At 61.2% G+C, this 25888-nt stretch overlaps 4 protein-coding genes across 7 annotated transcripts in view; 2 read left to right on the top strand and 2 right to left on the bottom strand.

Moving 5' to 3' along the window:
- Positions 1–482: 482 nt before the first annotated feature.
- RGS11 (regulator of G protein signaling 11) lies at positions 483–10960 on the bottom strand. 3 transcript variants are annotated; one of them, XM_088801387.1, is made up of 17 exons: positions 10275–10953; positions 9808–9904; positions 9672–9722; positions 9388–9494; positions 8619–8670; positions 8438–8496; positions 8130–8206; positions 7880–7961; positions 6619–6687; positions 5631–5660; positions 5482–5543; positions 5254–5367; positions 5047–5162; positions 4825–4912; positions 4597–4735; positions 1588–1670; positions 483–1502 (listed from the first exon to the last, which is right to left on the bottom strand). In XM_088801387.1, the coding sequence occupies exons 1-17, from the start codon at positions 10713–10715 to the stop codon at positions 1379–1381; spliced, it is 1791 nt and encodes a 596-aa protein (XP_088657513.1). In that variant the 5' UTR covers positions 10716–10953; the 3' UTR covers positions 483–1378. The 3 variants fall into 3 exon arrangements, with proteins under 3 accessions (XP_088657513.1, XP_074179277.2, XP_088657514.1); XM_074323176.2 differs by having other exon boundaries at positions 5631–5654; XM_088801388.1 differs by having other exon boundaries at positions 1369–1502; positions 1578–1670; positions 10275–10960.
- Positions 10961–11205: 245 nt separating this feature from the next.
- Positions 11206–14322, top strand: ARHGDIG (Rho GDP dissociation inhibitor gamma). The gene is made up of 6 exons (XM_019756176.3): positions 11206–11986; positions 13060–13239; positions 13315–13398; positions 13587–13663; positions 13747–13810; positions 13901–14322. Exons 1-6 carry the CDS (start codon positions 11452–11454, stop codon positions 14098–14100), a joined length of 1140 nt encoding a protein of 379 aa, XP_019611735.2. The 5' UTR covers positions 11206–11451; the 3' UTR covers positions 14101–14322.
- Positions 14323–14349: 27 nt separating this feature from the next.
- Positions 14350–17713, top strand: PDIA2 (protein disulfide isomerase family A member 2). The gene is made up of 11 exons (XM_019756175.3): positions 14350–14674; positions 15291–15497; positions 15579–15712; positions 15793–15930; positions 16014–16130; positions 16232–16357; positions 16425–16622; positions 16721–16841; positions 16921–17102; positions 17348–17461; positions 17587–17713. The coding sequence occupies exons 1-11, from the start codon at positions 14476–14478 to the stop codon at positions 17629–17631; spliced, it is 1581 nt and encodes a 526-aa protein (XP_019611734.3). The 5' UTR covers positions 14350–14475; the 3' UTR covers positions 17632–17713.
- A 379-nt stretch (positions 17714–18092) lies between these two features.
- The window catches only part of AXIN1 (axin 1), a 46129-nt gene continuing 38333 nt past the window's right edge, over positions 18093–25888 (bottom strand). The window contains exons 8-11 of one of the 2 annotated variants that reach the window (XM_019756229.3): positions 23763–24008; positions 21857–21964; positions 19963–20130; positions 18093–18996 (exon numbers count right to left, since the gene is read on the bottom strand). In XM_019756229.3, coding sequence (XP_019611788.2) covers positions 18870–18996; positions 19963–20130; positions 21857–21964; positions 23763–24008 — 649 coding nt within the window. In that variant the 3' untranslated portion in view covers positions 18093–18869. The remainder of the gene's footprint in view (positions 18997–19962; positions 20131–21856; positions 21965–23762; positions 24009–25888) is intronic. The other variant, XM_019756230.3, reaches the window with a different exon arrangement.

The following is a 25888-nucleotide window of genomic DNA, read 5'->3' as shown; positions in this document are numbered from 1 at the left end:
TCCGGCTCCCGGGACTTGTAAGCAAAGCAGTCTCTCATGGGAGTCCACGCATGCTCCTTGGAACTCCGAGGCTCGAGGGCGTAACTGGCCCAGGAGACGGGTCCAGCACCAGGAACCTCCCACCACGGGCCCCCTGGACTCAGTTTCTCCACTCGCCCTGGAACACTGAGGCATCCTTACCTGTCAGAGCACAGACAGCGTTCCCAGCTGTCTCCCCAAAGACCAGCCCCCCCAGTCTGCGGCCTGAGTCTAGCCTGAGGCTGTTCCCTCCTCTGCTGTGGACGCCCACACACAGGACTCTCCATGACCCCTCTGACACGCGAACTCCCCCCACTGTTTTACCACCTCTTTCACCACGGCACGCCTCACACACACCACACACGTGCACACACCACATACAACATACCTGTGCACGTAAGCCACATGCATGCACACGTGCAGAGAACCACCACGCTTTGGGTCACATCACGATGGGCTCAGAGTGAGGGCCGACAATCTGACAGTCTTTTTATTTCTGTGCCAGGAGGAGGCAGGAGTGGGCAAGAGCAAGCTAGCCTTGTGGGGTGGGGGTGGGGGTGGGGGTGGGGGGCGTTGCCCCAGCTGATCCAGTCAGAGCTGTGCTCCCTTCACCCTGAGTATGGGGGAGAGTGGGGCTTCCACTGGTGTCCCTGCTCGTCCCAAAGGCTCCACCCACCCACCCAGGCAGGGCTATGAACCAGGATGGGTTGTGAGAAGAGTGGTGACTACAGCTCTAGCAGAGAAGCCACAGCCTCAGGACCAGATGGAGGTACATCTTCAGGACAAGGTCTGGGACACATGCAGTGACAGTGAAAGTCAGGGTGGCACCTGTGTGAACGGCTCTGGACTCGGTGGAAGGCTGAGCGCGGCCCCAGCAAACTTCAGGGAACTCGGTGGGGTCCTCGTCAGGGTCGTACTGGGCAAAGTGCAGTGGGTAAATTGGCCCTGAAGCCTGCATTTCCTCACGGGCGACAAGTGCCACCTGCCGGACACCACCTGTCTGTGCATCCTGCTCCCAGGTACTTGCAAGCCGATTTCATGGTTCTGGAGATGGGAGTGGGCCCCCAACGCCAAACTGAAGACCACAGGTTGCCAGGAGCGTGGCCTTGGTCTGGTTTGCCCCTCCCGTCCCACATTTCTCCAGGTGACCCACGCTCAGCCAATGACACTTCCTCCCTGGGAAACAGCCCCTGGACCTGTCCTTGCTGGAAAGCCTGAGAGAGACACGTGTGCCCCACAGGAAGGCAAAACCCTCTGTGCACGAGGGGACGCCCATGCTGGGGGTTCAGCCGCTGCCAGGCCCCCCGGGTGAGAGGCAGGCGGCGAGGATGTCCACCTCCTCCTCCAGGCTCAGGCCCACCTAGGCCTCCCCAGGAGCGCCCCCAGGGCCCCCAGGAGCAGCCGCACGTTCCCCAGAGGCTGAGGCAGGAAGGAGAGCAGGGCTGGGGCTCGAACGCCGCGGCTTCCACATGAACGGGAACACCCTGTGGGCGAGAAGGGGCTGAGTGCAGGGCGGCCTCGAGTGTCCGGCCTCACAGCTCCCAGGTGCAGGGCATCACCTAGGCTCACCGTCTCTTCGTCTCCAGGGGGATCACGGCTTCTGCCAGCGAGGCTTTGTACATATCTGACTTCAGGAACCTTGGATAGGAGTCCTGAAAGAGATGGCGGTCAGCCCTCACCCCCCCTGTGCTCTCTGCTTCCCTGGCACGGCTGGGGCCTCCTCCTCTGACCCCCCGAGACACCAGTGGATGGTGCTGGATGCAGCCATCCGAGACCTGCCCTGACCAAGTCAGCTGACTCAGGAGACCTGGGCTCCGATCCAGTTGGGCCATTTCACAGCCAAAGATGAGCAAGAACCCAATCCCTCGCCCGGAGAAGTGAACCATGGCACCTCCAACGGGGGGGATACCCAGCTACCATCTACCCCGCAGAGTGAGAATAAGGTCACGGAGCTGAATAAAACACAAGGTGGAGAAAAGCTGTACAGTCGTCAGTCAAGAGGGGGAGGAGTCTATGAATCTAATGACGTCTATTTTGAAAAGATACATGAATATAAATAGTAAATTGTTTATTGGGAAGAAGGTAGAGGGGCAGGACCAGAAGCTAGGTTTAGTTGAATATACCTGCTTTGTAGGTTGGATTTTGAAACTGTGTAGATATTTCACGTCATCATAAAATAAAATATTAAGTAAGGAGTCCCCAAACATTGAAAGTAAAATGGAACCAGTGGAGCTGGACATCCAGGGGCTGACACCACCCTAACCACACATAATGACAGAAGGGTTCAAGGGGGACTTTCCAAGTAGGAGACATACAAGGGACCAAAAAAGGGGGAAAAAGCAAACCATCTTCAGTGATCAGTGATTGTATTCTTCATGGTGCTATTGGGTTGTTCAGTCTATGGAGTTGTGAGAAAAGCAAACGAGGATGTATGCTAGTATTGTTGAAAACCAAGATTTTCAGTGGGGGTGAGAAAAGAGAGACATATATGGTCCAAGAAGTAAGAAAAGTCTAATCCTGAACCTGAATTAGAAATATCAGTATGAACACGTACGTTTCCTAGTTCTGTTCAGTGACAGGCCTGGAAATGATGACCCCCAAAACAGAGGCATGAAGACGTCTGGTGTGCAGATCAAGGTTTTTAAACACCACCCTTGAAGAAGGGCCAGCTGCCCGTGGAAATGGCTGACTCGAGGTCTGGGGCAGGAATGATCCTGGGACAAGCCATCACACCAGAAATCAAGAAAGCCACCATAGACTTTGGGACACCTCAGATGACTCAGGAGCCAGCCAACCGGAGATGGACTGACATAGATGAAAGCCCGTAAAAATCTGGTGAAAATGTGAATTTATGATGGTATTCAACACATCAAAACCTCACTGACCTTCCTTGGCAGATGCTACGGGTCCAACTCGTTATTTTGAAAAGCGGTAATTAAAAGAAGGAATCAAGCGTTGATTCCGTCTTTCCTATATGATCGGTACCACTGGGCCAGCAAAAACCGGGCAGAGAGAGGCTTCCAGCAGTAATGGGGTCAGAACATCGCTGATGAAACCATGGGTCTGGGCAATGGCTGTCAGTGGCTGCTTGAGTCACAAAAATGGAGGTGACCAGACCTCATGTACCTCCTGATGGAAGAACACAGCAAACTGAAGAAAATGTCCTTGACAAAACTGAACAAATAACAACATTCAAGATGACGCTGATGAAGCCTTAAACATAACAACTGATTTATAGCAATGGGATAGAGAAACACGTCCCAATGCCACAAGGACTCAGCAAAACCCAGACTGTGGGTAACTCTACAGGACAACGGACCCACTTCCTTCAGAACAAAACTCAAAAGAAGAAAAGATATGGAGAGGCTTAAGAGACATTAACCAATGTTAACGTATGGAACTTGTTTGGATCCAAAGTCAAGCAAACTGAAAAAAAAAAAAATTAGAAAGACAAATACTTATAGGTCGTGGTATACAGAACAGAAGCCACCCAGAGACATCTGCACCCTAATCCCTAGATCCTGTGAATATGTCCCCTTATGTGGAAGAGGCACTTTGCAGGTGTGATTAAGTTGCTGTTGAGATGGGGATATTGCCTGGATTACCCAGTGGGCTCAGTGTCATCATGGGCGTCCTTAAAAGTGACAGGGAGGCAGAAGGATCAGAGAGAGAGAGATTTAAAGATGATACACCGCTGCTACACCTGAAACTAATATAATACTGTACGGCAACTATAATCGAAAAATACATTTTTAAAAATTTAAATTAAAGAAAAAGTGCCACACTGCTGCCTCTGAAGATGGAGGACGTGCCACGAGCTGAGGACGCAGGTGCCTTCCAGAAAGGGAGGCCAGGGAACAGACTCTCCCCCGGAGCCTCCAGAAAGAACCATGTTGCCACACGGGGTCTCAGCTCCCGCTCCCCACATAAGAACGCAGGATATGGTGAGGCCAAAAAGGAACACCCACGGAGCCACAGATAGGGGAGTCAGACCACTGCAGTCTCGCTGGCGGCTGGGTTGGAGACACAGGAAGCAGGAGCCACACAATCCCGTAGTCTGCCATCTGCTTCTCTGCCAACCAACCTCACTTGCTAACTGCAATCCGCGCTTGCTAGCTCAGCCACAGCAGTTATATCAGTGGCCAATGGCTAACCGGTAACAGCTGATGGCCAACTAGTCACAGCTGATGGCCATCTACTACCCGAGCCAGCACCTTTCCACGTGAGGCCGAGAGCCTGGAAACCGCTATCTGGGGCTCTGTCCCCACACATGTGATACCCAGGTCAGGCTCTGGCCCCCAGAACTATAAGAGAATATGTTGCTTTAAGCCACCAAGTTTGTGGCGTTTTTAACAGCAGCAACGGGAAACTAACCCAGAGGCCTAGAGGGCAGGTGTGGAATCAGTCGGGCTAGGTGAAGACACTGAATAAACACTGTGTGTTGCGGGTGTGCTGCTGTCATCTGCAGCCATGTTGAAAGGGAGGGGGTGGTCCACACCCTTTGGCGGGATTTCCTGAAATCTCTACAGACAGGAAGTTTGGAGATGCTGTAACGTCACGGGGAGAAGGAAGGCCCACCTTCTTCATCAGCATATAGATGTGCAGCTGGGCAGCATCCAGCACGTAGCGGTGGGGCCGGCGCAGACCCTCCAGGGTCCGCTCCATCGTCTGACTGTCAATGTTGACCCAGCGGGCAGCGCCAGGGGCCAGGAACTGCCTGTGCAAAGGGGCAGGGGGACCACTCCCCATGGGTCCGGGCCCCACACACCTGCCCTCCAGCCCACCAGGCCCACCCCTGCCACTCACTGGTACACGGCATCCACCAGGGCGGGGACCTGGGCCTGCCCTCCGTGGCGCAGCTCCTCGCATGCCTCCCAGAAGCTCAGGTTCTCGGCTGGGGGCCCAGGTACCAGCTCAGGCCCACCCTGAGCTGTGGCTAGGGCTGGTTGAAACCTGGAAGGGGGGTTCCCCAGGCAACAGCCTCCCTCACTGGGGCCTCGAACTGGGGCGTGGGGGAGAGCATCTCACCACTGAACTCTTTCCTGAGAAAGTCCATGAAATGGGCCCGTCCCACGGGGTCCTCTAAGAGCTCCTGGAAGCTGAAGGCCCAGCGCTCCACACGGAGCTGTGTGGGCTCAGTCACACTAAGGGAGGGGTGGGTGTGTCAGAAGCAGAGGAGTGTGGGGGTAGGTGGGGGAACCCACCTGCAGATCCTCTTTCCCACCCTTGGCTCACCGGGGTGCATTCATGACCCAGTAGGTGTCATCGTCTGTGATCCAAGGGTTGCTGGGCAGGCACCCCGACATGATGGGGTCATGTGGCCTGTGCTGGTTGCTGAACTTCAGGTACCTGGGGTGAGGACGGTGCCGGGGCCAGTGCAGAGAGGGGCTTGGGATGGAGGGTACAGGAGGAAGGGTCGGGGCTCTGGGCTTGGGGTCTCCAGCCACCCCCCATCCCACTCACGCCTCGAGGCTGACAGAGGACTTCACCCGCGTCCTGCCCATGGCCCTCCTGCAGCACTCGATCTGCGACATGGGTCCTGTGAAGTGGGGCCGGGGCTGGGGTTCGGCCAGCCCACCCCCCCACCCCCCACACAGCCCCCCAGGACCTACCTCCCGCTTGTAGAAATCCGCATTCTTGGTCTAGAAGGGGCGGGGAAAGCTACGTTAGAAGGCAGGCCCCCACAGGGGAATGACATCCCACCTTCAGCATGGCCCACGCCCCTGCCCCACCCCTTGGAGCCCCCTCCTCTAATGGCAGAGTCTGACTTTCCAGGAAGCTTTTGGAGGCCAACAGTTCAGACTGCTAACTGTGCTCCAGATTTACTGCATCGTGTTCAGAACTCAGAACCTGCCTGCCACCTCGTCGTGGGCCAGGTGGAGGAGCGTGGCTGTGGGAAAGGCTGCCCCCCTCGCCCCCCGCACTCCACAACCAACACCGATACCGCTGGAGGGGAGGCAGGCAGCACCCTCAACCAACTTTGTCTCAGCTCCTCTTGGACCGACTTTATAATGGGGAAATCACAAACCTATGACCATGAGCTCATGAGTTTGAAGTTAGGAAGTTCTATCAGTCAGGTACTAGATGTATCTGTTCTCTGTTTTGGATTTCATGGGATTTGAACAGAGGCTCTGCTGCTACAAAGTTTGGCCATGTCTGTCCCGGTGCAATTCCCTCTGGTTCCCGAGGCCACCAGAGGCCTTGGAGGGAGAAGAGCCCCCCCCCCCCAGGGTACATTGTCCAACCTGGGAGAAGAGCCCCGCAACCCCCCCCCCCGCAGGGTACACTGAACTTACTTGCATCCAGGGCAGCAGGTGGGAGGTGAGAGAGGGCGAGAGTTAGCAAGGGGGCTGAGAATGAGGAGCTAGGGCAAGGAGAGAGTGAAACCAGGAATGGGGAAGGGGACTTAAAGCAGTTGCATCAAATGCCATTTGAATGGACAGCTGGATGCATGGACGGATGGGAAGCTCCCAAGTAGCCCCTCGTGGTGGGGTGGGGTGGGGTGGGGTGGGGAGGTGTGTGTGCGGGCAGGTTGGTGGCAGGGTGGCCAGGGCATGTGTGCAGGAGTGGGGAGGGCATGCATGCATGCAGGGTCCTCACCATCAGCCCTCGCCTGGCAGTGCAGGAGCCCCGCTCTGGACCCTGCTCCAGCACATTGGGGACTCCAGGCTGCAGAGGGAGATTAGATGCGGGGGGTCACAACTCAGGTGGGCTGCTCAGACCCCACCATAGGGCTATGCTCCTGCCCCCCGTTATCCCCCATATACTGAAGCTCTGCACCCACACATCACCCTTTCAGGGAGAAACTAACACAGAAGAACCCAGGAACCTGAGTTCTGAGCCCCTGAACCGCCAGTCTCCTCTCTGTCCAGACCCCGTGGTGACCTCCCTCCTACAGCCACTCCAGGTTCTCTCTCCGGCACCTCATCCAGCTCCTGGCTCCACTGAGCTGCAAATCCATGTGTCACCTCAGCCTGTCTTGCCGCTAAAATAAAATCCTTCACCATTCTCCCCAATCCTCCCCATTCTTCCTCTGCTCATCCAAGCTCAGCTCCACACCTGACTGCTCAAGCCAGAAACCGAACCACCCAATCGTCCCTGAGACATTCCCACTCCCCCGTACCTACCTGTCTCGCCACCCTGTCCTCAAACACACATGCTGGTCTGGCCCTCTCCCTCGCCTCTGCCCAGGTCGGAGCCCTCGTGTCCACTCACCCGGAGGCTCCAGCTGCCCTTCCTGGTCCCCTCCACACAGACCCCTCCCCCACATGGCTGGTCTGGCCCACCCTCAGCCCAGCACACAGCCTTGCGGCCATGCCTCCGACCCCATCTGGCCCTCAGATGGAAGACTGAGTCATTTTCCCGGAGACACCTCCCCCCACACACATTTGATGAGGTAAGCAGGCCCGTGGGTCCCTCTTGTCATGTTCCGTGGGTTTTTCCCACAGGCGCCTCCATTCAGAGTTTTCTGTGACTGCCTCAGCCCCACACAGTAGGGGGACCTCAAACCACCTGCCAGGACCGGGGTTCTGGGTAAGGTCTAACCCCAGGCCAGCACCCCCAGAAGCTGCAGCTAAGCCCACGTGTTGCCTCCCGGGGGTCTTGAGGACCCCCACTTGGCTTCTGCAGGCCTCTCCCTTAGACCCAGAGAGAAGCTGTTTGTCCCGTGTTCTGTGGGGGTGGGGCAGCCTCAGGCGTGGCCTCATGATCTCTAGATTCTGATGAGTCACAGAACTAGAACCTCCTGTCACCTGCCGAGACCCCAAAAGGCACATCCTTCCTACAGCTCCTGATGTGCGTTTGAGGCACACGCACTAATTCCTGTCCAAGGAACTACCCCCTCCCCACACAAGGGGCTCACCGGAGGCCTGTTCACCAGCCAGTATGTCTGCTCCTGGCACGCAATGACCAGCCTGTCCCCCTTCCTGCGCTGCTTAGCTGCCCTGGGGGGGAGGGTTGTTGGAGTCGGAGGACCCTGAGTGCCCACCATGGCACCTCCCACACCCACCCTCAGGCCAGGGCCTAGGCAGGCAGCCAAGCCTGGGCTGTGCTGTTTCTGGTGCCATGGCTGCCAGTGCCCGGCTCAGTGCCTGCCGGGCTTGGGGTCTCACCGCAGCTGTTCTCTGGCCTGCATCACTACCAGGTCCCACATGTGGTTGATCTTCCTGTGCAGCTGGCCATGATGTTCCTGGGGGTGGTGTTGAGGTCTCCAGTGGGTAACCCCCTCCCATGCCAAGCTCTGGGGTGGGGACCCCACCACCACTTCCCCACTGAGACCATGCTGGGTGTGGCCTGTTTCTGCATGTCTGCATTATCGTGGGGCTTAGGCTGTGTGCTCTGGGGGGAGATGTGAGGCCCTGGGGACACGAGTGGGGCTTGGGTTCCTCCGACTGAACTCAGCCCGGGGTGGGGGGCCCACCTTCTCATGGTCGCCAAGGGCCCCATGCTTTCGGATGTTCTTCTTGGCCAAGTAGATGGCTGGAGGAACAGGGGAAAGGCTGCAGAGGAGCAAGCTCGGCCCCCTCCACCCGCTGTGGCATCACCCAGAGGCCACCAGTCCCAGGAGCTTGTCCCAAGCTAGCCCACCCCTCCTCACTCACCATAGTCGAGCTCAGCAGCTGGCCACAGGGTGCTCGTCCAGAAATAGGGTGTCTGGTGTCGTGCAAGGACAAGGGTGTCTGGAACCTCTTGGGCCCTCCCCACCCCAGGAGTTACCCCCACCCTCTCAGCTACCTCGGGAGGAGCCTGGCTGGGGGGAGGGGTGAGAGGGAGAGCTTGAGGATCTGCCTGTTAGCCTATGGCCCAGAGGCTCAGCTGACCACTGGCCATTCTCTCCACCTGGAAGTGACCTCCACTCACCCCTTGGGTCCCTGCGCAGGGACTGCCTCCCTGATTCTGAGCTCTAGGAGCCCCGCTCCAGGGAGGGGTGGGGCGGGGCCTGCCCAAGTCCCAATATAGTCACAGTCTGTGCTGGGAGGCAGGCAGGGCGTGGGTCCGTCGTGTCCGGGGAGGGCAGGAAGCAGGCTCCATCACGATTGAGGTGCGGGAATCCTGTCCTCAGGCCCCATCCCGCCTCCTTCTTTAGGGTTGGGGCCTGAGGACCCCGGAAGTTGGCGGAATCCTCCGCGGTACTACCCCGAAGGGAGGCTTTGCTGTGGCCCCACAGAAACTGAGGGCCCCTCCCCTTAACTTGATCCTTCTACCACAAGGAAGCATCCAGTCCAGGCCTTTTGTGGAAGGGGCGACAGACCACCAGGCCTGCGGTGACATCACACAGTTTGCTCCAACCCCAGCCCCGCCCCTTCCAGGAGTCCGCACTAACAGTGACGTTACGGGGAGGGTTCCCACCTGCTCCTAGTTGAGCCTCACCTGGAACCTGTAGAGCGTTTCATCCGGCCTGAGCACGAGGCTGCCAGGGTCCTGCAGCGGGTACAGGTAGCCATGACGTAGGAGGAGGGTCCCCAGGTGCAGGGCCTCTGAGGGGGTGCCAGGTGGTGAGTTCTCAGCTGGGGAGACCTGAACAGGGTCTCCGGGGACCAGCTCCCCGTCCCCAGCACACTTGGCTTGGTCCCAGAAGGCTCAGCCTAGGCCACCAGCACAGGGGCCCTGGGACAGGGTGGGGACCAGGACGGGCAGCGGGCTGACCCCCTTACCCTCCTCTGAGATGCAGTATTTGTGGATAAGCCACTCCATGATGTCGTTGCCTGCGTAGCACAGATTGGGTGGGGATGGCCGAGGCCAGGCTGGCACTCCCCCTACCCCTTCACCCCCTGGCCCCTCCAGCCTCACCAGTGACCGCGTGTGGAACGATTGTGATGAGCAGTCGCTGGCTCCGCATATTCACGCCCTGGTCGGGGTCCTGCATACTCACGACCATCCGCTCCATCTGGGCGAAGGAGGCCGTTAGGGACTGCCCCGGCCCGTCTCCCCCCACCCGAGATCCTGATTCCACGGACCTGGCCCGCATGCCCGGATCAGTGTGCGCAGAGATTAAACCGCACAGATGGTGGGATTTCAGGCCGCGCTCGCAGAGGGGGCGGGGCGAAGGCGAAGGGAGATCCCCCCACACACAGCGCCCGGGGTCCCCGCCGCCCCACCCCGCCCCACACAGTGCAGTCGCCCCCAGGCCCACGTCCACACTCACGTGCTCTCGAAAAGTCCACACTAGCGCGCACCCGCACCCACTCCTCTCCCGCCCCTCCCAGCCTCGAGGCCGGGAAATCCCGGGGGCGGCGGGACCCCCACCCCGCACCCACCTTGCTCAGGTGAGGCATTTGCTCACGAGAGCGCCCTCCGGGGGGCGCAGGGCCAGCGGCCATGGCTACCGGGCGAGGCTGGCGTGGCCGGGTTATTGGCGTCGGAGCCGTCCCGCCCCGCCCCGCGCCTGAGTTAACCCTCCCGGACCTGGAGTTGGTCCCAGGTCCCATTCGGAGTCTGGGAACGGGCCGGCACCCGAGGGGCCTCCTCGAAGAGCCTCCCCCCACGTCGGGAGAAACTAAGGGCCGTGCCCACGAAGACTTACCGGTGGGCCGCTTACCCATAGGAGGGGCCGGGGCAGATGCCTGCCCTGGGGCGGAGGGTTTCAAGAGGGGTCGTGTGAGGGAATAGGGGCTAGGCTGGAACAGGGTGGGGGGCTCAGAGAGAGGGTGAGGACTCAGGGAAAGGATGGGAGCCCAGGGAAGGGGAGGAGGCTCCATGAGGAGAGGGTCTCCAGGAGAGGGGACTTGTGGGGAAGGTGGGCTGGGGTGGGGGACAGTGGTTTAGGGTCTACTGTAAGCCCTGCCCCCCACACTCACCCCATGTGTGGTGCCCTCAGGCTGTGCCGGTACTAGGGGTGGAGGGGGTTGTGGAGTCAGGGAGAGGGGTCTGACTGCCCTGGGAGTGTGTCCCCACACTGTGGGAAGAGTCTAGAAAGAAGGCGGACTCAGGCTGGTGTTCCATCTCCTCCTCCACTCACACCTGGGCCTTTGAACCAGCCCACCCCTGTTCCCTGCCCTGGCTGACCCCCATCTTCCCACCCCGGGGTGTTCAGGCAGCAAGACCAGAAGCCCCCTCAGCACTCCACCACCCTGGTTCCGTTTGGATCAGTGTCATCGTCTCTCCAAGGACAAGGGCCTTCTGGATGTCTGGGTCCCCGAGCCTACAGAGACCCCACCTGACCCCCGCCGCTCACACAGCCTAGTCAATAAAAACACTGAGTAATGGCTGTGTGTGTCTGGGGACTGTACCGCGCCATGTGGGTGGGAACCTTCCCCCTCCCCCCGCACTGTGCTGGTGACTAAACCTCTGGGGTGCACACACACACAGACCCCCCCAACCCCCAAGGCAGGGGGTGGGGGTGTTCTAGGAATTCCCTCTGCCCAGACAGAAGCTCCTGAGTGGGGCGCAGGGGAAAGGTGGGGCCTCAGGTGCGGCCTGCACTGCCTGACGATAATGGTAACGAGAGCCCAGGGACACGAGGGGGACGCACCTGCTCCACTCGGTGCCCCCAGTCCCACCGGCCCCGCCCAGAGAGCTTCCCCGGAGAACCCCCCGGATTCCCACTGGCGCCGTTGGGGTGGGGCAGCCCTAATGGCCAGAGCGGGGTGCAGTCCGGTAGGCGGCTGGGACCCTGACCGCGGCCGTGTGCGTCCGTGTCCGCGGCGGCTGTGCAGGGTCCCCGTGCGCCCGCGGCGGGGACGACCGGGTGCAGGCGCTGTGCGGGCGACACGCGCGTCTCTGCGGGGCTGCGCGGGGTCCGCGGAGCGGCTGGGGGCGCGCGGCGCGGGCGCGGCGCTGGGCGCGGGGGGCGCTCCCGGCCGGGATGAGCTCACCGCAGTCGCGCCGGGGCTGAGCGCCGAGCCGGGCGGCGGCTCCTCGGCGGCTCCGCGGCGCTGCCGGGCCGCGCGGGCCACCATGCTGGGCCTGGACGCGTGCGAGTTGGGGGCGCAGCTGCTGGAACTGCTCCGGTTGGCGCTGTGCGCCCGAGGTGAGCCACCCGGGTTGAGGCCAGGGCGGCCACGTGGGCGGGGGGCTCCAGCGTGGCGGGGGCAGTTTTAGCCCGGGGCGGGGACCGGCCCCTTCCCCCGCGGAAACTTTGGGGGTGCGCGCGTGGGGACCTTGTGGCGCCGTCCCCCTGCAGGGCTCTGGCGGGGGTGGGGGGCTTCATCCACGCTAAATACTCAGGGAAAGAAGCCAGGAGTGGGCGGGTCTGTTTGTGAAGCCAGGGTGACAGAGGGACCCTCTCCCCTTGGGAACCTGCCTTAGAGATCCTCTCTCCGTTGGGTGGGGCTGGGGCTCCTTCAGCGTGTGTGGTGATTCCTGAGAAGACAGGGGCGCAGTGAGCAGGGACTCAGACAAACCCTGTCCCAAGACACTATGGGAAGGGCTTGGAGAGACCCTTACCCCAGCCCACCTTGGGAAGAGGCTCTAGGAGACTGGGGGGTGGCCCCCAAGCATAAGTTGTCGGTTTTGAGAGCCAAACCTCCCTCCCCAAGGGGCACTATGACAGGACCCCCTAGGACTGTGGGAAGGTGTTCAGAGCCCCCAGTCCGGGAGCAGGTTGGTAGGGGCCAGAGGCATCCGAGAGCATTATGGGAAACAGGAAGAGTCCCCAGAGCACTGGGGGACCCATAAGACTGTGAGGGCAGAGCCTTTGCTTCAAAGGTGGCGGCCCCAGTCCTTGGGGCTGTCCCCCATTTGGGGTCTTCATTCCAGCCATCTTTGGCCTCAGGGTCAGGGAGGGGCCCTGGCTGGGCCAGGAGAAGGCAGCTGATGCCCTTAGAGATTTCACTTTGCTCTTGGGAGCCTTCTCCACACCCCCAAGGCCCCTCCTAAAGGGGGGCGCACCCCGCTCCCTGAGCCCCCATGTCCCTTTCCCTCTCTGAACGCACACCCCCTTCCCTAATCCCACAGCCTCTCCCTCCCCGTGCCCTTACTGGCTTCCTCTTGCGTTCCGTTGGACAGTGGGAGGTCCAGCTAACCAGATGGGGGGCTCCAGTTTGACAAGGGAACGCCAGGGTAAGCTGGCAGGCGTTGCTCACTCACCTCCTCAACTCACAGTCCTTCTGACGGACAAGGACGGGGGGCAGCTGCCTCCAGACGAGGTGCTGGATGAAGCTGTCCCAACGTACCGAGCCCCAGGGAGGAAGAGCCTCCTAGAGATCCAGCAGCTAGACCCGGATGATGAGAGCCTGGCCAAGTATAAGCGGGCGCTGCTAGGGCCCCTGCCTCTGGCTGTGGGTACGTACAGTCCCTGGGAGTGGAGGGGCGGGGCAGGATGCGGGTACCTCCTATGGACTTCCAGTTTCTCCTCAGACCCGAGCCTGCCCAACGTGCAGGTGACCAGGCTGACACTGATGTCTGAGCAGGCTCCAGGGCCCATGACCATGGACCTTACAGGTAAACCCCTCTGCAAACCACAGACTGAGTTTTGTGGCTTGAGTCCTCTTAGACCCCTGTACCCAAACCCTAGTCCTTAGATCTGTCACCACGTAGACTGCACAGGTACCGCCGGCCCCGCCTTGGGGCTCCTGGCAGGGTCTCAACCATCACAGGAGTTGGTCCCTCAGCTGCAATTTCCCTCACAGGAGAGCTGGCCACGCTGAAAAACCAGGTGTTCGTTCTGAAGGAGGGTGTTGATTACAAAGTCAAGATTACCTTCAAGGTGAGGGCAGCTGTCCTGGGGGACGCCTGCCAGCCACAGGCTCAGCCTCCCAGAGAGACCCCTCAACACCCATTTTCCCTCAGGTCAATAAGGAGATTGTCAGTGGCCTCAAGTGTCTGCATCACACCTATCGCCAGGGTCTGCGAGGTGAGGGCCATGTGGAAGGGGCAGCTGGGGGGCTGCCGGGCGAGGGCCAGGGGGACAGAGGACGGCCCCTGACTCCCTTCCCTCCCCCAGTGGACAAGGCCGTGTACATGGTGGGCAGTTATGGCCCGAGCACCCAGGAGTACGAGTTCATAACTCCGGTGGAGGAGGCGCCGCGGGGCGCGCTGGTGAGGGGAGCCTACGTGGTCACCTCCTTCTTCACCGATGACGACAGGGAACACCACCTTTCCTGGGAGTGGGGCCTCCACATCTGCCAAGACTGGAAGAGCTGAGCGCTGCTCCCCCAAACACCCGTCCCGGGAACTGTCTTCCACGTGGGGTCCTTGTTTCCCCTGCCTCTGTCAGTTGCTGCACAGGGATTCCCGAGCCTCCTCCAGCCCCCTCAGTCGGTGACCAGACCCTCCATGCCCTTTGCCCTGTCTCGGGACACCCCCTCCCCAGGCCTGGTGCTGTGCCCTGAATAGTCCTATTAAAGGTTACCCTGTCTCAGTGCCCTCAGTGTTGCCTCTGTCTGCCTCCCCTCCCCCGGGGATGGGGGAGCCTTGGGGCCTTATCTTCCCTGCGACCAGGCCTGGGTGCCACGTGGCGGCAGCTGTTTGGCCCCCAGCCCCCTTATCTGCCCCCGCCCCGTGAGCCCTGGCACTGCCATGGACAGCCAGCTTCTGCTTGTGCTGCTGCTGCTGCTGCTCGGGGTCTCAGGCCCACGGGGACAAGAGCCAGGGCCCGGGGGTCCCTCAGAGGAGCCCCCAGAGGAGGAGATCCCTGAGGAGGATGGGATCTTGGTGCTGAACCAGCACACCCTGGGCCTGGCCCTGCGGGAGCACCCTGCCCTGCTGGTGGAGTTCTGTGAGTGCACAGGGTCAGCAGGGCAGGGGCACCCACAGGGGCCGCCCAGTGGGTCCACCCCCCCCACCCCGTGGACCTGGGGGCTTATGCACTTGAGGGGCCTTTGTGGGGCTCCACAGGGCCCCTGAGGCAGAGCCCTGGGGCTGAGCTGGGCCTGGGGGTCCAGCCTAAGCGGGTGGGAGGGGAGGCACAGGTGCAGAGGGAACCCCTCTTTCTGTGAAGGGCCAGATCAAACTCAGGCCTTGCATATTTTTATGTGGCTTTTGAACAACCCTTTAACGTAAAAGCCACTGAGCTGGCAGGTCTCAGCAGGCACTGAGTGGCATATGGCTGGCAGGCCGGCCTCCAGGAGCAGCCACCTGACGATTCTTCTCAAACTCACTGGGTGGTGCTGGCGGCTGCACCCCCAGCTGAGGGGTGTCCGTAGTCTGGTCTCTGGGGCTTAGGCTTGGGGTGGCTGAGGCTCCAGTGGGCCCCTGAAGGAGGGAGGTGTAGATAGGACAGGCTCAGTGCTGGACCTGACTGGCCCCAAGGTCTGCCAGCTCTGGCCAGGCTGGGGCAGGGGCTGCAGCTGGGGCAGTGGAGGCCAGAGGCCACTCACGGCCCTGTCCCCCAGATGCCCCATGGTGTGGGCACTGCAAGGCGCTGGCCCCAGAGTACAGCAAGGCGGCTGCCCTGCTGGCGGCAGAGTCAGCCCAAACCAGGCTGGCCAAAGTGGACGGGCCCGCGGAGCCAGAACTGACCAAGGAGTTTGCTGTAACAGAGTACCCCACGCTCAAGTTCTTCCGTGACGGGAACCGCACACACTCGGAGGAGTACACTGGTGCGGGGGCGAGGGGGCAGGCGTGTGTGGGGTGGCGTGGGGTGAGGCAGGGGCTGGACCCGCTGAGGGGACTCTCCACAGGCCCCCGGGAGGCCAAAGGCATTGCTGAGTGGCTCAGGCGGCGGGTGGGCTCCAGCGCCACGCGGCTGGAGGATGAGGAGAGCACGCAGGCCCTGCTAGATGCCCAGGATGTGGTGGTCATCGGCTTCTTCCAGGTGAGCTGGTGGCCCAGGGGGCCACGCCTGGGGAGCAGAGCCTGTGGCCCCAGCTGGCCTCACAGGTGTGGGCCCCTTAGGACCTACAGGACGAGGACGTGGCTACCTTCCTGGCCCTGGCCCAGGATGCTCTGGACATGACCTTTGGCCTCACTGACCGGCCGCAGCTCTTTCAGAAGTTTGGCCTCACCAAGGACACCGTGGTCCTCTTCAAGAAGGTGGGTCGGTGCTGGGGTGAGGGCTGAGGTGGGGGTTCGGGTCAGCGCTGCGGCTCCTGCTGACCCCCCCTGACGTTGTCCAGTTTGACGAGGGGCGGGCAGACTTCCCAGTGGACGAGGAGCTGGGCCTGGACCAGGGGGATCTGTCCTACTTCCTCCTCACCCACAGCCTGCACCTGGTCACGGAGTACAACAGCGAGGTGAGTGGGGCTGCAGGTGCAGGGGCAGGTGTGGGGTGGGGGTGGGGGAGTAGGAGGGTGACCACAGGAGCTGGCCCCACGAGTCCGCCCTGCCCCTGCAGACGTCCCCTAAGATCTTTGCGGCCAAGATCCTCAACCATCTGCTGCTGTTCATCAACCAGACACTGGCCCCGCATCAGGAGCTGCTGGCGGGCTTCAGGGAGGCGGCTCCCCCGTTCCGGGGGCAGGTACTGGCTGGCCTAGGGGGACGGGTGGTGGCAAAGGCAGTGCACAGTGTGGACTCCCTGCCGGCAGGTGCTGTTCGTGGTGGTGGACGTGGATGCCGACAACAGCCACGTGCTGCAGTACTTTGGGGTGAAGGCCGAGGAGGCCCCCACCCTGCGCTTCATCAACATGGAGACCACCAAGAAGTACAAACCTGCGGACGGTGGGCCGCTCACTGCAGCCTCGGTCACCGCCTTCTGCCACGCAGTCCTGGGCGGCAAGGTCAAGGTCCGTGCTGGGTCATCCACCCGGGGCGTGGGGTGGGAGCGGGCTGAGCAGGTGGGAGGAGAGATCCCCGGCAAAGCGCCCTGCCCCGCTTTCCCCAGCCCTATCTCCTGAGCCAGGAGGTCCCCCCCGACTGGGACCAGCGACCGGTCAAGACCCTCGTGGGAAAGAATTTCGAGCAGGTGGCTTTTGACGAAACCAAGAATGTGTTTGTCAAGTTTTGTGAGTGTGGAGTGTGGGGGACAGTGGGCGGGTGGGTGGTAGGGGGCCCTGCTGGCCATGCCAACGCCTGCCATCCTAGATGCCCCGTGGTGCACCCACTGCAAAGAGATGGCCCCGGCCTGGGAGGAGCTGGCCGAGAAGTACAAGGACCATGAGGATATCGTCATTGCTGAGCTGGACGCCACAGCCAACGAGCTGGAGGCCTTTACTGTGCACGGCTTCCCCACCCTCAAGTACTTCCCAGCAGGGCCAGGTCGGAAGGTGAGGCAGGTCCCCATCTTCCTTGGTCTGAGTCCTGCAGGTGGAGATGAGGCACGGACCCAGAGGGTGTGACCCCCCAGGGGGTGTGGCCCTGGAGGGTGTGGCCCCTGGGGTGTGGCCTCAGGGCTGGCCCTGGGATGGGGTGTGGACTCAGAGTGCAAGGCTGGGGTGGGTGTGGCCTGGCCTTAGAGGGCGTGGCCTGGCTGGGGCCTGTCCTCCAGACCATCCTGTCTCTCTCCCCTCAGGTGATTGAATACAATAGCGCCAGGGACCTGGAGACCTTCTCCAAGTTCCTGGACAACGGGGGTGAGCTGCCCGCAGAGGAGCCCACGGAAGAAGAGTCCTTAGCCCCCTCCCTGGTGAGTGCCTCTGCCCAAGGTGCCAGGCCTCTGGATAAGTCCTCGGGAAGCACCACCATGGGACTGAGTGGGCAGGGGTGGGCTCAGGGTACAGCTTCCAGCTGCGCCTCTGTGACCCCTTCCAGGAGACACCAGCCAATTCCACCTCGGAGCCCAAGGAAGAGCTGTAGCCGCCCCCACATCAGGGTGGGGAGCCGTCACCTCCGGGGCCTGGGAGACTGTGGGCCCTGAATAAAGAGCTTTGGTCCTGGACTGTGTGTGTTTCTTGAGCAGGCCTGGCCCCCTGGCCCTTGGCTTTGGCCAAACCTCAGCCTCCTGGGGCTCGTTCCATATTGGATGGGGCCCAGCCCTTGCCCCCAGCGCTCAGTGGATCCCTGGCTTGGGTATGGGTCTGGGTCCCCACCTGGGCAGGAAAAGGGGGGAGGGAACACGCTGTTGCTGCCAGCTTTAGCCACTCCCTCTCCAGAGCTGGCATGGCTCCACAAGCACCCCACCCCCGAGCCCGTCCTTTGCTGCTGAGTAGCCAGGCCAGGCTACAGGAGACCGGCCACTCGTGCCAGAAGCTGGCCGAGGATGGCGTACCCACCTGCCAGGCACTACCCACAGAAGACTGGTACACTCCACAGCGAGGGAAGGTTCAAAAATGGTTTTATTTCATTATTATCCAAGTACCTTTGAAAAGATAATTGTACAAGTCAGCGCATGAAAAATGGGCTGGGGCAGCCCCCTGCTGGCCCTGGCCTGAGAAATGTACATATTTACATGGGCCCTTAGAAAGGCGGGGCCCGGACCCGCTGAGCCGGGGCTGTGGAAACTGAGGGTGGAGAGGGGACACCCAGGTGCCCCGTCGCCGGGTCCACACAGTGGCAGGCAAGAGACAAGCTGTGTTGAAGGCACTCGGTGACATGTACAATTTAGAGCCCCCCTGCCCCAGGCCCCCGTATGCCAGGCCTGGGCTGGGCCTGACCAGGGCAGGGTATGACGGGCGAGTCCAGGAGGCAGAAGCAGATCCTGTGGTGTAAGCACCCTGGCAGGGAGGTGTCAGGGGGTGGGCCCATGGTTAGCAGCAGGGGGCCGCTGGGGAGGGTCATTGTGGTGGCCCCATGGTGGGCTCCCTGCTGGGTGGAGTCTCAGAGTATGGCTGCGGGGAGCAAAGTGGATGGCCCCCTCTTCGTCAGCAGCGGACAGACGCCTGTGGGACCATTCAGCGGGACCCCCGCTCACCTGGACACAGACAGACCAAAGGGGAGGGCGGCTCCAGGGCGGGCAGCCCCTGGCCTCCCGCCGGAGCTGTGTGTTGGCACACACGTGAGAGCACCTGGCACGGCACGGCGCGTCCTGGCTCCCGGAGTGGCTCCCCCACGCCTGCTGCCACAGGCCCCGCCTGGTGCAGAGGCGGGGCTGCCGCTCAGTCCACCTTCTCCACTTTGCCAATGATCTTCTCCTCGAAGACAGGCAGGACGGCCTCGTCTTCCCGAACCTCCTCGAACACCACTCCACAGTCAAACTCGTCACTCACTTTCTTGAAGTAGTATCTGGGGGGAGGGGGGGAGAGGGGGGGTGCGAGAGATGAGGGCCTGTCCACTCCTCTCCTGCCCACACCCCCACACCCTTGGGGTCTCCCAACCTCCTAGCCGGGTGGCCCCAGGTTCCCACACATGCACAGCACTTGGCAGCCACGCTCCAGGCACATGCAGGGCACACAGGCTGGTTCTTCCTGGTGCCCATTTGCCAGACAGTTGACAGTGAACAGCACACGGACCTCGTGTGGGGTCCCCTGCCCTGGCTTCTAAGGTGCTATGGGGGAGCAAGGGGCAGGTTTGGGGTTTGTTTCCTAAGGGCCGAGCCTGTCATCTCCATCGGGGTGATGTGCCCCTACTAAGGCCCCAGCGGAGGCCAATGGAACCCAGGCCCTCCTCCAGTGGCCACATCCTCCCAAGGGCACTTTCTCGTCATTCAGTGGCTAGAGGAAACCACCCACCTGAGGCCACCGTGGGCTGACCCCAGCTGAGACCTCATCCGCCCCCTGCTCCCCCTACAGTGCTCGCTCAGGAGCCTCCAGGGGCTGGTCTCAGGATCGCAGGGCCAATCAGCCCACAGCCGATGCTGGGAAAGAGGTCTGGACCCTTGGAAGGGGAGCCCTGGCTTCCACATCCGGTAAATATGGCTGAGTTAGGAGGCTGGAAACAAGGCCCACCCAGGGTAGACCAGTATGGGGACCGACAGACCACAGTGTTTGGGCCTGTTCCGCCACCTTTAAAGCAACGACTGTCCAGACCCCTTGGAAGCCTGGAGGCCTCAGTCACGGCACTGGGAGTTCGGGCTGGGAGCCCCAAGGCCGCCCACGCCTCACACATCCAGGGGTTCCCGCTAGCAGCTCAGGGTTGGGTGAGTAAGGGGGGGAACAGGGATCAGATGGGATGAGAATAGGGCGGAACAGGACACACACTGTCTTCTGGGCAGGGTGCCTGCGACCACAGACCCCAGCCCTTCACTCTTACCTGTAGTTGCCTTTCTTGGTAAGCAGCTCCTTGAACTGGCCCAGGGTGACGGCACGGCCCCTCACCAGGGTCCGGTAGGGGATGGGCTCCCCGCAGAAGTAGTAGGCCACGACGATGCTGTCACACGTCTGGGTGCTCCCGCCTCCCGCTTTCCTCTGTGATTTCATCCTGGAGGCAAAGACGCAGCAGTGATTGCTGGGCTCAGGGTTCCACGGGGCACCCCACAGGGGCCTCAAGCCTTGGGCTCCCCAGTAAACGACGGGGCAGGGCCTGCAGGGGTGAGTGGCAGTTCACTCAGAAACGTCCTGCATCCACAAGTCCCTGCACCCACCCCACCTGCACAGTGCCATCCAACTCCCGGGGCCCTCGCCACACACGCTGGTTCAACCCAGGGCTCCAGCTCTGCAGTAAACCCACGCACCAAGGCACACAGTGTGACGCCCGCTCATCTCCCACCCCGTCTGCCCCACACTGCACAGTGCCTGGGCTTGCCCGCTGCCCTCCTCTGCCTACTGGAAAGCCCCGGGTCTCACTGAGGCCTGAGCTGGCCGGCAGGTAGCACCCTGACCCAGAACACATGAAAGTGGGCAGACAGGCTTCTCAGGGCTGGAACCCACGGTGGATCCCTCCACCTCGCTTTCAAGGTGGCCGGGCCACTGGAACCAATGCAGCCCCCGCCTCTAGACTGGCTACTGTTTGTACCTTAGTAAACCCTACAGCCTCAAAATTTCAAAAACATCTGAAGGCCAGGGATTGGCCAAACAGAACTGTGACGGATCTTGAAATGGACCTGCCCTATAGCAGAGAACCTGTCCAGAGACCAGAGGCAGCGGCCAGCCAGACTTCCAGAGAGCGGTGTGAGGCCAACACCCTCTCCTTTCTGCCCAGGTGGGATCAGCCCCCATCCTGATGGGCGCTGAGCAGCAGCTCTTTCTGGGACAGGCAGTACTCCCTCTGTTCCCCAGCGTCCCTGGTCCCTGCGACTGCTCTGGAGGAGTCTGGGTACATGTGGGTACAGCCCTTGTCCCCGCCAGCGAGGCGAGGCAGGAAGCTTCCTGTGCCAGCGTCATGCCAGGAAGGCCACGTGAGCTCACTGGGGACCCTCCCGGCCCTGGTGCTCCTTGGCACACACCGTGCAGTCACCTCATCTGCGTGGCTGTGCACTCGAGCCAGGCTCCCTGAAGCCTGCTTTCCTTCCCTAGTCCTGCAACCTCAAACCCCACTTGTTCCGGGAGTCCAGCTGGGGGGTCCTGAGTGGGCCTGTTCTCCACAGAAGGGAAGCAGTGACTGGGTAGCGAAGCTCTGAGCTGGCTGACGTCTGAGGTGAGCCTGGTGAGGGCTGAGGTGGGGGACCCCCTTCTGCTCTGTCTCGAGCAGAAGTGCAGGGATGAGGAGGTGGCCACCATTGTCTGCATGTGGCCTGTCGGTCCCTAAACGACCACACTGTTCCACGCGTGCCCGGGAGCAGATACGTCCCACATGAGCACAAAGCCAGGCTCGCTGTACGCACAGCGCCGGGCACACACGCACCACAGGTGCTGACGCCTCCAGTCGGCAGCATGTCAGGGGAATCACGGCTGCAGCCCTGACCCTGTGACGTCCCAAGGCCCGGCTGGAAAGCTCGGGAAAGTGAAAGAAGGCGGGATGTGTGGTCAGAGTGGAGGAGGCAGAGCAGACCTCCTCTCTGGCCTGTTGGTCATTTGTCACCACGTGGACGGTCAGTGTCCCCGTTGATGGAGAGACAGGAAGGAAAGGCCTGTGGGCAGCTGGCAGCCCCAGCTCTTCCCGTGCGATGCCCAGGCTCCCGCCCTCGGAACAGCAGCTGCTCCTCGAGGCCTGGCCCACAGCGAGGGCTGGGTGGGCAGTGCGGGAAGGCCCGCGGGGGCGCACGTACTCTGTCTCGGAGAGCTCCATGTCGGACACCGCTGGCACCACGCTCAGCATGGGCGTGCACGCCGGCCTGACGCAAGAGCGCCCGCGCTGGATGACCTCCTGCACATACCTAGGGAACAACCGCGTCAGTGAGCCCCGCAGGCCTGGGGCAGGACCGCCTCCACTCCTAGGTGACAACCAGGTGACAGACAGCGGGCGGAGCAGGGACTCCTCAAGAGGGTCCATCAGCATCACGCCAGGCTCCCACTGTGTGAGACGGGTAAGATACCAAACCCCCTCCTGGGTGGTGGAGCTGCCAGGACCAGCCAAGAAACGGAAGCTGCCTGCATCGTTCCCAGGTCCCTGATGGCTCGTTCGGCCAGAGCCCTCGGGCTCCCTGGCACACACTTGGGGAAACCCTCATGTGAGGTGCTAGGATCCTGTCACTTCATCCACACGCAAGGGGACCTGCCTGTGGCCTCCTCCCTGGGGGCGCGGCTCTTCCCACTTGGCGCTCTGACACAAGCCCAGGTCCTGGAGCGCGGTCACTGCTCTGCTGGCAGCGGCCAGTCCTGCCCCGGGGCTCACTGCCCAGCGGCTCCCCTCCAAGTGGCCGTCCACCCTGGGCATGCGCTGTGCGGCTCTTAGAGTGATTTCTGCTCTGACTGCCCTGGTGGGGGTCACCCCACGAAGAGTGTGGGGAGGTCCAGCACCCCCACTGCCGCCTCCAGACCTTTGCTCTGTGGACGTTTTCAAAGAGCCCTGGACCCATGACACATGCAGACGCCAGTCACTGGCCGAAACCCCACAGGTGGCTTAAAACAAAACACACTGTTGTGAGGGGCCCGCTGGGTACTGTCGAGAAGAGGGGACGCGAGCCCTGCCCCAAAGAGATCGAGGCAAACGCGAAGTCCCAGGAAGCTCCTGGCAGAAGAGCTCCTGCCCTTGTGCCCCGGCCCCTCCCCAGGCTGCCCTCCACTGCCCTCCTGCCGCCAGGTCACAGGCCTCCTGCAGCCGCCTGGCTCTACGCTGCGTGAACAAGACCACGAGGTAAGACAGTGGGCTGGAAACATGGTCACTTTCAGTGACCGGGGGATACACTCGGGCCCCCAGCTGTGCCCGACGAGATGCACGCTGGGCCGAGCCCACACCCTGACTTCGTCTTCCCCACAGCAACAAGGCTCCCCACACAGGGAGGCCCACGGGAAGCAGGCCGGACCCCAGATGACCGAAGACTTGGTGAGGGGAACCGGGAACGTCTGAGAAACTGGCCGCGATGCCAGGCCCGTAAGAACTAGATTCCCGGCCCCTCAGAGACCCTGACTGCCTGCGGGTTCCAATGAATCAGCATGTCAGGGACAAGGGACCTCAAGGCCCAGCTGAAAGGCTCAGGGAAGCCACACTTAGGGCTGGGGAGAAGGCCTGCCACCCACAAGTGGGTGGTCTCCCTGTTCCCCACGGGGAGAGACAAAGGCCTGGCCTGAGGCCACAGTGGCAGCAGGCACCGTTTAGGGCTCCCCTTCGTGTAGCTGTGAAGGGAGGCGGCTAGGACCTCCGGAACCAACCTCTCTGAGCTCAGCCTGCACAGCAGCTAGTGGTGGCCCAACTGAGTGACCTCCAGCAGTTCCACGCCATGGAGGGAACCCCACAGCCTCCCCCGAAGGCCGGGGCGAGTGCACGCTCACAAGCAGAACAGGCGTGACCAGGGGAAGGGCACGCTCGCCTTCCCCGGGCAGTGTAATGACCGCCTGCCCCCCTAGGCCTTGGTCGCCCAGCAGGGCCGTGTGGAAGGAGGAGCCCGGGACGCTGTGGGGCGCCCAGCGTGGTTCTACGTGTGAACCTCAGGCATTGGGGAGCTCCACCCCAAAGCAGAGCCATGGCACCTGGAGGGTCCTGGATGGGCACCGGCCCTCCTCTGTCCCCCGTACCTCTGCTTCGAGGGCACCTTGCTGGCTCTCTTCTCTTCCTCCTCCAGACGCCTCCGGGCTTCCTCCAGCTGTGTCAGAGGGTTGGGGGCCGGGTTGGGGGGCATTGTGGGGTCCTGAATGAAGAGGTGGGAAGGCTGGACAGAGTTGCGGAGCTGCGCGCTGACCCAGGGGTGCACGGCCCCAGGACGTTCTATGGACAAGGGCCTGGAGCTCTCGTGAGTCTGCTGCTTCTTCACCCCAGAAGACCTTGGGAGCAAGAGAACAGATATGGCAGCAAATGAACCCCCGGCCACAGGCAGGCACCAGGAGCCGGGCAGAGCCAGCAGAGGCACATGCGGCCCTGACACCTGGGGCAGGTGTGCCCTGGCCACGGAAGCCATGTGAACGTCAGCAATTTCCTCCTCTCCCGCGTGACACTGGCATTCCTTGCTCACATACTTCTTTTTTTGTAACTTATTTTTAATAGCTTTATTGAAATATAAATCATATCCTATACAAAGTCTGTTTTAAAAAAAAGTTTACTTAAAAAAATGCTTTGATATCAAAGTAAATGCTCTTTATGAAAAATCCGAAATACGTAGGAAATTCAAAGAAAAAAATATAAACAATCCATAATATCCTAATTTAGAAATAGCCAATCTCAGAACATTGGTCTATTTCTTTTTCTATTAAAAATACTTAACACACTCTGCATAACTATACACAATTTTTCCTAATTTTTCCCCTCGATGTGGTATCATGCCTTTCCCTTTGGTTAAATACTAAGAATTTGCTTTATACTTGTGCCACAGCCATTACTCAACCGCTGGGTGGAATGTGAGTGAAAACGTCAGTTTCTCTCAGCTACAGTTAGAAAGTGGGTCTCAGTACCAGGAGCAGAGATGAGGAAACCCGAGGTCCCCCTGGGAAGGTGGCTGGCCCAGTGCTCTCGTGACGCAAGAACTGCCCAAGGAAAGGTACCGTGGGGGGAGTGGGCTCTTTCTCCTAAAATGCCCCCCAAAGCCAGCCCCATCTCCCTGCCCCCAACGCTGCCCCCTCCAGTCTCCTACACCCCCATTTCCCCACCCCTCACTCCCTGTCCCCCGCCCCCATCTGACCTGTCTTATGTAAGAACAAGGGCAGAAGCCAGAGGGTCTGGTGGACACTGAAGACCATAAATTAAAGAAGCCCAGCTGACAGCAGGAGCCTCCGAACCTGGGAAGCTACTTGTAGACATGCCTCTTACTCCTCAGCCACAGAAATCCTGTTTGGGGTGGGACGACCAGACAGGACAGACCCATTCCTTGTGAAAACCCACAAGAGAGAGATCCAGAAAAGCCGAGAATCGACCTCACCGCAAGCAGGACAGGAGAGCGGCTCCTCAAGAGAAGCCCTCACCAGGACAAGCTGTGTGGCTGCAAAGGGGTCTGGACACTGGTGGGGGGCTTTTCCCAAGGTCAGGGAAGTCTGAGGCCGAGCAAGGAGGGACGGCCCGCCCACTGATGGGCAGATGCCACCAGTGCCAGGCCTGTTGGTCCCTAGGTGTCACTGCTTCGGGCCCAGCTCCATCTAAGCCGACCGCGTCCACCCTATAATGGACTGAGCAAGCAGGGCAGTGGGCTTGTCTGGGGCGGCCTGGTTCCAGACTCCCAGAGCTGCCTCTGGCCCTGTGCGGCCACCCAGAGCTCGGAGGGACGCAGCCTAAACGAGCCCCTTCCCCCACCGACCCTGAGGGGACGACCAGGTGCACACACAAGACGCCTCCCACAGCCCCGTCTGCTGCCGCGGTGCCTGTGGTCATTCTCACACGGAAGCGTCGCCACCCTACAAATCACCTCATCTCATGAGAGCAGCTGTGTGACAGCAGCCACCTCCGCACCGCGGGGGCAGCAGGAAGACGAGCTCACAGAGAGAGAGGCACGGTGACTTCAGACTGACCTCACCGGAGGGCACTGCTGCCCAGGACACTGCAGCTGCGTCCAGGACCCCACCCCACCCCAGATCCACACAGGGAGGCGTCAACAGGCCCACGCTGTGATGGGCTGGACCTGATTCCTCTGAATTCTTGCTTCCACTGCACATGGTTTGCAGTAAGACGGTGGGTGGGGCCATGCCACGCCACACAGGACCCTGGGAGGGCAGCTCTC

Source organism: Rhinolophus sinicus, chromosome 10 (genome assembly GCF_057876585.1).
Source record: "Rhinolophus sinicus isolate RSI-liver-muscle chromosome 10, RSI-T2T, whole genome shotgun sequence".
NCBI classification, from domain to species: domain Eukaryota; kingdom Metazoa; phylum Chordata; class Mammalia; order Chiroptera; family Rhinolophidae; genus Rhinolophus; species Rhinolophus sinicus.
This window is presented reverse-complemented; position numbering and strand designations above follow the sequence as displayed.

Coding starts and splice junctions, on each gene's coding strand:
- ARHGDIG (XM_019756176.3), top strand. CDS start 11,452: ATGGTAACGAGAGCCCAGGGACACGAGGGGGACGCACCTGCTCCACTC. Junction 13,240..13,314: donor GCCCCTGCCTCTGGCTGTGG/GTACGTACAGTC, acceptor GTTTCTCCTCAG/ACCCGAGCCTGCCCAACGTG. Junction 13,399..13,586: donor CATGACCATGGACCTTACAG/GTAAACCCCTCT, acceptor TTTCCCTCACAG/GAGAGCTGGCCACGCTGAAA.
- RGS11 (XM_088801387.1), bottom strand. CDS start 10,715: ATGGAGCCTCCTCCCCTTCCCTGGGCTCCCATCCTTTCCCTGAGTCCT. Junction 6,688..7,879: donor GGCTGGTGAACAGGCCTCCG/GTGAGCCCCTTG, acceptor CTCCCTCTGCAG/CCTGGAGTCCCCAATGTGCT. Junction 4,913..5,046: donor TCTCAGGAAAGAGTTCAGTG/GTGAGATGCTCT, acceptor CTGGGCCCCCAG/CCGAGAACCTGAGCTTCTGG.
- PDIA2 (XM_019756175.3), top strand. CDS start 14,476: ATGGACAGCCAGCTTCTGCTTGTGCTGCTGCTGCTGCTGCTCGGGGTC. Junction 15,713..15,792: donor TGGTCATCGGCTTCTTCCAG/GTGAGCTGGTGG, acceptor TGGGCCCCTTAG/GACCTACAGGACGAGGACGT. Junction 16,131..16,231: donor TCACGGAGTACAACAGCGAG/GTGAGTGGGGCT, acceptor CTGCCCCTGCAG/ACGTCCCCTAAGATCTTTGC.